General features: G+C 41.6%; 1 protein-coding gene across 4 annotated transcripts in view; it reads right to left on the bottom strand.

The window, feature by feature from the left end:
* Window positions 1-12,378, bottom strand: part of NRG2 (neuregulin 2) — a 134,853-nt gene that overhangs the window by 74,107 nt on the left and 48,368 nt on the right. The window contains exon 1 of one of the 4 annotated variants that reach the window (XM_053397476.1): window positions 9,217-9,391. The exons of the other annotated variants lie outside the window; for them this stretch is intronic. Within the exon in view, the coding sequence (XP_053253451.1) occupies window positions 9,217-9,304 (88 nt within the window). The 5' untranslated portion in view covers window positions 9,305-9,391. Of the gene's footprint in view, window positions 1-9,216; window positions 9,392-12,378 lie in introns of those variants that run through there. 4 annotated transcript variants of the gene reach the window in all.

Genomic DNA, 12,378 nt, shown 5'->3' with positions numbered 1-12,378 from the left:
ATGTACCTTCAGCCTCTTTACATTTCCAACATTTATTATCAGACAAGTGGTAAATTTTTGCTAGCTTGACTGGTGTCATGTACCATCTGTAAACCATTTTCATAATGTTCTCTCTTAAGGCATTGCATGCCGTAAATTTAATACCAGTGGTCCATAACTGTTCCCAGTCAGCAAACATAATGTTATGTCCAACATCCTGAGCCCACTTAATCATAGCTGATTTCACCGTCTCATCTTGAGTATTCCATTTCAACAGCAAGTTATACATTTTTGACAAATTTTTACTTTTGGAATCTAATAGCTGTGTTTCCAATTTTGATTTTTCCATCTGAAAACCAATTTTTTTATCCAAATTATAAACCTCCGTTATTTGATAATACTGGAGCCAATCACGCACCTTGCTCTTTAACTTTTCAAAACTCTGTAGTTTCAACTTATCTCCTTCCTGTTCTAAAATTTCCCAATACTTCGGCCAATTGGCCTCCATATTGAGTTTTTTCAAAGCTTTTGCTTCCATTGGAGACAGCCACCTTGGGGTTTTGTTTTCCAGTAAGTCCTTATATCTTATCCAGACATTGAAGAGGGATTTTCTAACAATATGATTCTTGAATGCTCTGTGTACTTTGACCTTATCATACCACAAATATGCATGCCATCCGAATGCATTATTAAAACCTTCCAAATCCAAAACATCCGTATTTTCAAGAAGTAGCCATTCCCTCAGCCAGCAAAACGCAGCTGATTCATAGTACAATTTAAAGTCCGGCAGGGCAAACCCACCCCTTTCTTTAGCATCAGTTAAAATCTTAAATTTTATTCGGGGTTTCTTGCCCTGCCAGACAAATCTTGAAATATCTTTCTGCCACTTCTTGAAACACTCCATCTTATCTATAATCTGCAATGCTTGAAACAGAAATAGCATTCTAGGCAATACATTCATCTTTATAACAGCAATTCGGCCCAGCAATGACAATTTCAAGTTCGACCAAACCTCTAAATCCCTTTTCACCTCCGACCAACATTTTTCATAATTGTCTTTGTATAGGTTAACATTCTTTGCTGTCAAATTCACCCCTAGATATTTCACTTTCTTAACCAAAGTTAATCCTGTCTCTCTCTGGAATTTCTCTTTCTCACTGTCTGTTAAATTTTTCTCCAACACCTTAGTTTTCATTTTATTTAGTTTAAAACCAGCTACTATTCCAAACTCTTGAATTAATTCCAGTACTCTTTTTGTACTGGACTCTGGTTCCTGCAGTGTCAATACCAAATCATCTGCATATGCTTTCAATTTATACTGTTTTGCTCCCACCTGAATACCTTTAACCAATTGATCCCTTCTTATTATATTTAACAGGACCTCCAAAACAGATATAAAAAGCAATGGGGAGATTGGGCATCCTTGTCGTGTACCTTTCTCAATTTTAAATTCTTCTGTTACTACATTATTAACAATTAGCTTGGCCTTTTGCTCTGAGTAGATTGCACCTATACCATTCTCAAACCCCTGACCAACCCCCATCCCTTGTAGATTTTTCTTCATAAAACTCCAAGAAATGTTGTCAAAGGCTTTCTCCGAGTCCACAAATATAAGAACAGCTTTAATATTAATGTCCTCTTGTAGTTTCTCCAAAATGTTTATGATGTTCCTTGTATTGTCAGACAAATGTATGCCCGGGAGAAAGCCCGCTTGATCTTTATGGATTCCTTCAGCTAATACTTTTTTCAATCTTTTAGCCAAAATGTCTGCAAATATTTTGTAATCCACATTAAGTAGGGATATGGGGCGGTAGTTTTTAAGCTGTGTCTTTTCAGATTCTGTTTTTGGTATAAGTGTAATATAAGCTTCCTTCCACGACTCGGGTGCCCTTTTGCCGTCCAGTATCTCATTGCAAACGTCCTTTAATGGTTGTATTATCCAATCCTTCAGTGATTTGTAGTACTTCGCGGACAAACCATCCGGACCTGGTGACTTGCCCAATTGCATATTCTGAATGGCCGATTCTACTTCCTGATCCGTTATTTTATAGTTCAGCATTAATTTATTTTCTTGTGAAATTGTTGGTAGACCATTTAGTTTCAAAAAGCAATCAATGTCTATTTCTTTCTGCGGCTCCTGTGTATATAGCTGTTTAAAATACCTCTGGAAGCACTTTCTTATCTCTCCTGGGTTCTGTATGTTCTTTCCTTTCACTTCCAAGATTGTTATGGTATTCAATTTTTGTCTTTTTTTCAATTGCCAAGCCAACAGTTTCCCGCATTTATTTGCCGACTCGAAGGTTTTTTGTCTCATTTGTTTAATTTTCCACTCTATTTCTTGATTCATCAATTTCGTATACTGTACTTGGTATAACTTTATCTCTTTCAAAATCTCCTGTGATTTTGGATTCAATCTCAGTTTCTTTTCACCTTCTTTTATTTTTTCCAAGATTTTATCTTTTTTCTCATTTTGTAGTCTTTTCCTGATTGCGTTCTGCTGTATCAAAAATCCTCTCATAACAGCTTTACTCGTGTCCCATATTACTCTTTTCTCGACCGTTGTACTCAAATTTATCTCAAAATAGTCTCTCAGGGTTTTTTGGGCCTTTTTAATCATATCTTCATTTCTGAATAAAGAGTCATTCATTCTCCATCTAAAGGATCCAGTTGGCATTAATTTCAAATCCATCTTAACTGCATTATGGTCGGAGCAAGTTTTAGGACAAATTTCCACTTTCGTGATTTTCGGAGCCAGTCCTCTGGTTGCCCATATTTGATCAATCCTTGTCCATGTCATTTTTGCCTCAGAGAAAAAAGTTCCCTCTTTTTCTAGAGGGTTCTTAAATCTCCAAGTATCAATTAAATCCAAGATATCTGTCATTTCAAAGAAGGTTTTTGGTAATCTACCATCATTGGTAATTACCTGTTTCTGTGCTTTGTCCATATTAGTTGAAACCACTCCATTCATATCTCCCATCAGAATCAAATTATAGTCCAAATAGTCCAGCAAAATCTCATGTAGCTTTTTAAAGAATTCCGATTTTCCTTCATTTGGTGCATAAATCCCTACAATTAAGAATCTCTCTCCTTGCAGCTGAATTTCAATTGCCAAAATTCTTCCATATTCATCTTTAAATTTTAATTTCGGTGATAGATTTTCCTTTGCATAAACCACAACTCCTCTTTTTTTTACTTTGTCCGATGAGATAAATTCCTGTCCTAATTTTTTATTACTGAGGAGTTTCCTGTGTATTCTAGTCACATGCGTTTCTTGTAGGCAATCACATCCAGTTGTTCTTTTTGTAATATATGAAAAAATTTCCTTCTCCTTTCGGGGACGTTACAGCCATTAATATTCCAACTTAATATTTGTAGCGACATGGTGTACTTATTCTGCTTTTCCTCCAACTGCGCCTTGAAGTTGTTCTTCCTCTGTTGGTTTCACTCTGTTGTTCAATCCAAAAGATACGTTCAGTACATCCAATGCAGATACACCCGGCTGTTGTCCTGTCTCTTTGTGTAGATCTTCCTCGCGTTTCTCCAAAAATCTAATTTTGTCCTCCACCAATTTGATTTTAATTTTCCTTCCTTTGTATGTAAAAGATAGGCCCTGGGGAAATTCCCACCTAAAGTTGATTTTGTTCTTCCTCAAGAGGCCTACTAGATCATAGTAGTCCCCTCTTAACTCCAAAAGAAATTTCGGTATATCCTTGAAGATTTCCACTCTTGACTGTGCGACTTCTAAGGATTTTTTGTAGTGGCAACTCAGAATTCTGTCTCTCTTCTCTTTGGATCGTAATGTAATCAGGCAATCTCTTATTCTGTTCTTTTCTTTCTTTCCTCATCTTCCCAATCTAAATGCTGTCACAATTCCAAATTCCTCCTTTTCCAAATTCCAATAGTCCTGAAATTCTTTGGTAATGAAATCTGCCAAACTGCCAGGTTCCAATTCTGGAATTCCTCTAACCCTTAAATTAGCTTGTTTATCTTTCAGCTCAAACATAGACAATTTCAGTTTATGGTCGTCCAATTGTTTTCGTAGGTCTGGAATTTCTTCTACTTCCAACTTTTGTACTTTCGATTCAGTGGCAGATGCCGTACTAATTGCAGTCTCAGCTATTTGTTTAGCTTCCTCCGCTGTTTGCTTTATTACTTTATTTTCCTCAATTAATTCCTGAATAGATTGTGTATTTCTATTCATATCCTTATTTAATTGCTCCAATGATGCATTTATTTTTTCAAAAGCTTTAACGAAAGTCTCTTCTGAAATCATTACCTTAGGTTGTGTTGGGGCTGGAGGTATATTAGAGGATGACGAAAGACCTGCTATTGACTGCCTTCGAGTATGTTGCCACTGTTTCCCAGATCTCAAAGTTCCCTCACGAAGCTCTTTTGCCATAACAATAAAAGGAATTTCAAGGTCACACCAGAGTCTCACGGTCTCACAGTCTCACAGTCTGTTTTACATCTGGGTCACCTCACTGGCCAAACTCAACTCTGCTTTTTTCACTTGAGGGAGGGGACCCAACCCAATTGCCGTCTCACACCAGGCCCCTTAATCCCTCATCCCCTCACCAGGAAGCTAGTATGGCTAGTTCCCAGAATTAGAAGGCTTGGTGAGCTTTTAACACTTGCTGGATCCAGGGTTCAGAAGGGTCTCTGCCTACTCCCCACTCCCAAACTCATAACACTATGTACACTTTTGCTCTCAAAAAGGGTATAATAGAGCTGGAAAACAATACAAAGAAGTACTAAAATGACCAAAACTCCAGAATCCCCAGTTATAATAATAGAATTGTACAGTTGGAAGGGTTAGGAAACACCTTTATTAGGGGCAGCCAAAATGTTCCAAAATGAGGCACATGAAAAGTTCTGGCAAACTTGAAAGCAACAGGCATTTGGGAGTTTATTATTCTTAAGGACCAAAAAGAGTTGGTGGAATCAATGGAGGAAAGGTCTATCAGTAACTGTTAAGTTGTGGGTGAACATATCAGACGACACAGCGATTCTTCAAACAGCTCTTCTTTATTCAGATGCCAGAACAGAACTGAACTGAGGAGCTCAGTCAGCCTGCTTATATAGAGCTCCAGAACAACGTAACTGTTGCAACTTTCTAAAAGTATCCAATCACTGAACGTCACTTTCGATCCTTCATTTGCATAACTATCTACAGTATCCCCCTGCTGGCCCAGGGTGAGAACTTCAGTACATAACAGTAACTATGGAACACCTTTGCTCCTAGGCACTAAACATCTAGCATTCAAATTAAAGCCAGCAGTTATTAGGCTACACCAGCATTTCCATGAAATAACATGATGATGAAACAATGTATGCGCCACTTTAAAAAAAAAAGGAAGCTGCACAGCAGGAGGATGTAATTTTAAAGTTTTGTTTCAGGCATAAAAAGATCAAAAGCCTGCTTTGCTCAAGGAAGAGAACACGAGTGCCTGTCAGCCAGAGGGGAAAGCGGGCCCTGCTCCAAGTGACAGAATAAAAGATGGGAACTAAACATGTTACCTGTATAAACCACATTGGTTAATCTAGCAATATAACACAAAGACCAGAGCTGAAGGATATTCTCCCTGAAAAGGATCAGAGAGATCTTCTGCAAGCAAAAACAATAGCAATGCTTGTGGTGCCTTAAAGACGAACACATTTATGGGGCAAGTTTTCCTGGACTGCATACATTTCTCTGGTGAAAATAGGGACGTCCCTTTCCATAGTGATAATTTTACTATTTATGCCTGACATATCTTACTGTGTTGCCCCAGCCACTATGGGCAGCTTCCAGCATATATAAAAACATAATAAAACATTAAACCTTAAAAAAAGGCCTTCCCTACACAGGACAGCCTTCAGACTGCTCAGGGGTTGCATAATTCCATACCTTCCAACATTTCTCCAATGAAAATTTCGATATCCTAAGGAAAAGTAGGACATTCTGGGATGATATCAGAAACTGAGATAGCTTCTCTAAATCAAGGATGTCCCTGGAGAACAGGGAGACTTGGGAGGGTGTGGGCCTGGAGTCCATTTCATCAGAAGTGCTATCCTAAGTTACCAGATAGATAACATACATATACATAGATACATACATATGGTTGGTGTTTGGGTGTGTGTTTAATCACTGAGATTAGAAGCAAATGAAGTGAAAAAATAAGGGTAGTGACCATTATTTAAAAACTTAAATAAATGTAAAATTGTTGCAGTGATTCTACCCGATCCTCAGGGCTCTGCTCACCACACCCACACCTTCTCGCCAGGCCACTGGCCCTGTTTCACATCCTGCTGGAGTGCTTTTGCCTGGCTGGAATGTGCCCTTGATTGGCACAAGCTTAAAATGCCCGGATAGAAGATAGATAGATGATAGATAGATAGATAGATAGATAGATAGATAGATAGATAGATAGATGATAGATAGATAGATAAATGTATTACGGTCGGAGACCAGCTTATAAAACACACTTGGGGGTACAATCCCAGAAGGAAAGCAAACATTTAAAACAATGTACAACAATAAATTTAAAATTTATAAATGCGATAAGCGTATAGTCACTTAAAACTTTAAGATAAGCTACCACAGAGAGATGACCCAGAGTCACCCATGGAACCGAGTTTGGAGATTTTCTTAATGAACTAGTTTGGGTTGCAGGGTGGTCTGCGCCTACAGATCTGAACATAGAATCTGGGGATCATCCAGGTCATCTTATGATCTTTGCCTAACAGGAAAAGGTCATTTTTTTGCTTTTCCGGGAGGTCAGCGAGCCTCACCAGCAGGGGGTCAATGGGAATAGAGAAATGTGTGTCAAATGCAATTGCTCCACCCACTTTTCCAACTGGCCCCACCCACTTTCCCCACAAGCGCTACCCTCCACTGGCAAGCGGCTCTCAGAAGAAGCGCCTTGTAGCCTCTTTGGATATTCATAGAATCATAAAACCATAAAATGGCGGAGTTGAAAGTAAATGAAAAAACAGTCATATTTATGAGCTAGATGTTGTGACTGACATGAATAGGACAGCATGGCCTAAGCAGAGATGCGGACGACATGGGCCTAGGCATGTGACCAGCTAATCAGTAGCTTTCTTTAGGGGGCTGCCTGCAAGCAAGGCCTGTGAGGGGGGAGTTTCAGTGTCCATAGTGGACTATAGATCATTGATCATGGTTGGAGTGGCTTTAGTTGGGGGCTAGAGGTGGCAATATTCTGTTAAGGGATGCTTGGCCTTTTGTGCCTATTGCACTCCTGTATATGCAGCCTTCAAAACTCTCCACTCCTCCAGGTGTTCACTCTTTGGCAAGGAAAAGAAATATTTTCATGCTGGGGAGAGGGAAATAAATGCAGATAATCTGTTTTTTACCAAATGATCCACATGCAAAGGGACTTTCATGAAACAACAGCACACTCCAGGGGACTGAGAATTCTAAAAATGCAAAACAAGGTAGTTCTCCTTAAAAGAAGAAGAAGAAGGTGCTCCCCACCTTTAAAATATCTAGTTTACTCAGTTAGATGTTTCGTTGTCTCTTCCTTCTAATCACGCTCTTGATGCCTGCAGAGAACAAGGAAGGCACAGCTCCTTTGGAGACAAAGAATGGCACGCTGCCCTTCATCTAATCCAGTCACCTCTGCAGCTGATAAATGTCTGCTCTCGGCCTCTACTTTAGGCATTAGCACAGCTGCTGATCCTCTTTTTTAAAAATAAAAACCACCTCCCTTTGCTAAAGGGCATTTAGATTATTCATAATATTCTCACTCCCAGAATTCTGAAGTGCATGACACAAAATCTAGTGCTCTGGAAGTTTGATGTTTTATGAACACCATGTGGGGGCGGGAGGCTGAGAACTGGAGGGAGGTTTCACATATTTCACACTCACAGCTGCTATGGTGTGTCTATTATTCTCCTACAGCACATGCCATTTGGCTACTATTACTGCCCTTACACTTCTCCAGCCTCAGTGAAACAAGAGCAGGAACGTGGACGTGAGCAACCATCTAAAAGCATCTATGCACTGGGGAGAACTGCATTGGGAGTTAAAGCAAAAGGGCTCATACAGAGTCTCACTAAGACATGATCTGATGAGAGCTTAGAAATATAAAACATCCAACTTCATACAGAGGCGGATTTGGGGAGCGCAACCAGTTTAGTCACACTGAGCCTGAAGCCTGGGGTGGGGGACACAGGAGGTGCCACAATCAGTACTTTAGTTCTAGAAAAAAGGGGGGTTCGTTGCACAAGGTGCTGTTGGAATTTGAGACCCCAAGGAGCATGACTGCTTCATGGCCCCAGCTCAGTCATGAAGCCTCCTCCGTAATCCCGGGACAGTTACTCTCTCTCAGCCAAGCCTACCATAGAGATGTTGTGATACAATAGGGAGGACCATGTGTGCTTGCAAATGCAACTATTTGTAAGAATGGAAAGTTAAAAATATAGCAACAATGGAGATTAATAAACTATTTCACCATTCCAATATAATATTGTTGTTTTCTGTGTGTGTAGACAGATGATTAGATTGATAGATCAGCAGGCAGATACGTCGCTTCAAGAAATCATCACTCAAGTGTGTGGCGAGAGATGGAGAGAGGCTTGTTGCTGCATCTTTACTAATTTAAATTTTCCTTCTAAATAAACTGGCATTGTTGAACCACACAACCTGTTGCTCTGCTTTTTTGTGGCAAAAAAGGAAGCATTAAAACTGCACAACTGTTCTCTCTGCATCACTGGAAACATTCAGTGAACGCACAACCTCTTGCCGCTTTAGCCCACTAATTGACAGTCAACATTTGATAGCAGCACCAGTAAATTACCAGATCAGAACAATCTGGAGTTATAATGATTACACCAAAGCATTTAGAATTATTGTAAGCACATCATTTGTGAAAACAATTGAATTGACAACAGTAGTTACTTGGGTCATGTTTGGTCTGTTACTGCTTCTGTCTCTCAAAAACACTCTCTTTTTCTTTGGCTGCTACACCAGGGAATTTCTGGATGTTACACAAGAAAAAGCCTATTTGCATGAAACGTTCTAATCAGCACATCAGCACTTTATGAGTCGTGACCATGGATATTTCCAGAAAACACCCTGCCTTGATTCCTGCTGAGATTAGTTTTTTGTTGCTATTTTTAAATAGTTCAGGAATGTATTTCTGAAGGAGACAGAAACCGTATCTTGGTACATTTGCATTAGCTCAGAAGCTCTCTTGTTCAGATGCAGTAAAATGTGCTAAAAATGGAAAGTACCTTCTGTGGGGCCTGCTTCTTTTTCCTCTGTCCCCCCTTCTTTGTTCTTTCTGCCCCTTCCTCTGCCCTTCCTCTTCTTCTCAGACATCCTGCACAGGCAGTATATTTACAGTCCCAAGGAAAAGGCAATTCCTGCCAGATGTAAATGCCCCAGCAGTGCTGCTTCAAGGTTTTTCTCACCAGCTGAAACTTCCTACTGTTCTTATACTGTTTTCTCACACAGGCAACACCCACTTCTGGGTGGAGAAGTGCGGTTTTTAACTATTTCCATTCATATCCCCCAGCTGTCTGACAGAAGTGCCAGGGACCGCAGGCAGGCAGGCAGGCAGGCAGGGCTGGGTGTGAAGGAATTGAAAAGGAACGAAGGTCTGCAGAGAGCAGAACTGACAATGGAGTAATGAAGCAAGCCTAAGTGGCCGCAGGATCCCATGGAGATGGGGCCTGGGCTCTGTGGCCTGGGGGGCCTGGGAAATGCATGGAGAAATTAGGTGGCCAGCACTGTCAGAACTCTTCCTGTGTCGTGAGCGGCTCACTTTAAATACTGCAGGTGTGATAGGGGAAGCAGCAAGAACTCAGGGCTCCCCTCTATGCTCTGCTCCTTCTATGGCCTGTGTGCCACAGAATGATATACACAAGACCCACAGGTGATATAGGAAGTGCCCTGAAGCAATTACATTTCTGAATGGCCTCTCCCAAAATGGGGGCCCTCAGTGCAGGAAGACATTTCCCACAACAGCCTTTCCTTTTAACGCATTCTTGGTTCTTCTCCCAGGCATTTTCCCTCAAGTGATAAACTTTTCTCTGTGTAATCTAAGAGTGTCTCATTTACTGGCCCCTAAAATAAAGAGGCCACTTACACATAGTGAAAAAGTACACAGATTTGGAGGTGCAAATGTGTATGTATAGGTATAATTTATTATAATTAATTAAGATTCTGAATACAGTAATTTCAATGCATACATGTCACTGTAGTGGGAAGGCTACGGCAAAGTGGCCTTTGCCCCTTCTCAGTCCTCTGGAGAGGTGCCAACTGTGGAAGGGAACCTTCGAGCCCAGCCCAGGCTTCTTTCGCTTCAAACCAGACCTGGAGCAGACAGCCCTACAAACAGGGGTCTTTTTCTCTGACAGCCTTTCAAATTGGCGGCTGTTACCTGCAAAGTAGCGCATACGGTCTCCCTAGCCCGAAGCAAACCATGAAATGGTGCCGAACTGGAAAAAGAAAATGGCGCTAGTATTTCACAGCCACTCTCCACCGCACCAGATGCAAAACTTTGCCCCTCTTTATCGATACTGTACTGAGGGTTGCCTTGCAGAAAATACAGGCACTTGATATTCCAGTTTGTCATTTATAATTAAAATAATTTGTTTGCCTTTTTCAGGCAGCATGAAAAAGGCAAAATGAATGAAACAGATAGCCAAAAAATAATAATTTAAAAACAGCGCTGAAAAGGCAAACTATCCAGCTGACCTGAATGCCCCAAAGAAGCGATGTGTTTTGCACCCCATCTGGAAGGTCTGTAGTGATGGGAAATTGTGAAGCTCTGTGGGCCCTTCACCCCACAGCCTGGGGAAGTTGACTCAAAGGCAGTGTACCCCTTACCAGCTTAAAATGCAGGAAAGTCATTCACCCCACCCTGCTCTGCATCTCAAATCACATTTGCACATTGCTGTACACGCCAATACGGCTTGATTTGTTTCTGAGTTGCCCACAGTCTGTCCATACCAGAGAGGGAGCATGGATGTCTTCCTATGGCTTACGTTTTCAAATCAGATCAAAACTGGATGGAGGAAATTGGCATCAAAACACAGTATTTCTTAAGAAACTACATTGCAGGATTGCGACTCACCTGTGGTGGGAGTGCACTGGGTGCAGAGTAAACAGGACCATGTACACAGCCCCAAAGCCTGCTTCTCACTGAGTAAAGCTGGCATTCCAAGCAGGGCCTGGGGAAGGAGGGATTGACAGGGGAACAATCTAGAGGCATCACCCAGAGATCGGTGAGCATCAGCACCTTGAATCAAATCCGATTTGTATGCAGTAAGTGCTGTTGGAACACAACCAGCTGAATGTGTTTGTGATGGCTCTCATCCATAAGGTGTGCAGCAGCATTTGCACGAAGGGAAGCTTCAAGGACAGCCGGCTGTAGAGTGCATTATAATAATCGAGCCTGGAGGTTATGAAAGCATGCACTGGCATTGTAACGTCCTCTGTGTTCAGGAAGGGGCAGGTCCTGCACAGCAAGTGAAACTGACAGAAAGCTCCCAGTGCAGCAACATGCTTGTAAAAAACAAAACAAAACAAAAAACCCAGGGCTGGGTCAAAACTAATTCCCAGACTCCAAACGTTATAATTATGCGCTTTGTGGAGCATTTCGGGGGCAGCTCCTGCTTAGTCATGTCCCTGCCAGCAGAGCTCATGCTCTTACTGGCTGACGGGGCTGGCTAAGTACATTGCTCACCCTCCCCTCCAAAGAAGGAAGCTTCCCAAACTCACCATACTTCGTAAGCAAGGTCAACCAACACAGCTTTCCCTGCCTCAGGGCAAACTGGGGGGAGACATTTTGGAACAGTCCTTGAGGTGGCAGAAGAGGGCACCATCAAATGATCCCCTCAATTACCCTAGTCCTCCTCCTGTTCCAAACCACCACTAGAGCAGCGACAGAGCTGTTGCCTTGATCTTCTACAAAACCCACTAACGAGTTCTGGAAACCATGTGGATCTATCCATCTCCAGGGATGGGTGGTCCATCGCAGAGGAGAGTGGTGAACTGTATACATTTCCTGCGTTACAATATTATCAACATTTTGATCTTACTAGCTCCCCGAAGTATTAAATATGGAGCAACACTGCTGTATCTGGCTAGTGGATCTCCAGGTGGGGGTAGGATGTTCAATTTAGGGGTGTGCACATAGGTAATTTCCTGCAGATATATTAAGCTGTGCATAGTGTTAAGCATTAGAAAACATTCTAGAGAACATTGACCTCCCATCCATCCATCCATCCATCCACCACCCATCACACCTCTCCACGTGTCCCATACACCCTTAATGACCTGCAGTGGCTTCTGATGCTGACAGCTGCCACCACTGCTGTAAGAGGGCCTTCTGCCTGGGACTGGGCTGCTGCTGCTGTCAATGCTGCCCTGAGGAGCCCCACCAACTT

The sequence above is a fragment of the Podarcis raffonei genome, chromosome 7 (genome assembly GCF_027172205.1).
Source record: "Podarcis raffonei isolate rPodRaf1 chromosome 7, rPodRaf1.pri, whole genome shotgun sequence".
NCBI classification, from domain to species: domain Eukaryota; kingdom Metazoa; phylum Chordata; class Lepidosauria; order Squamata; family Lacertidae; genus Podarcis; species Podarcis raffonei.
The sequence above is the reverse complement of the archived record's forward strand: the minus strand, read 5'-3'. Positions and strand labels throughout refer to the sequence as shown.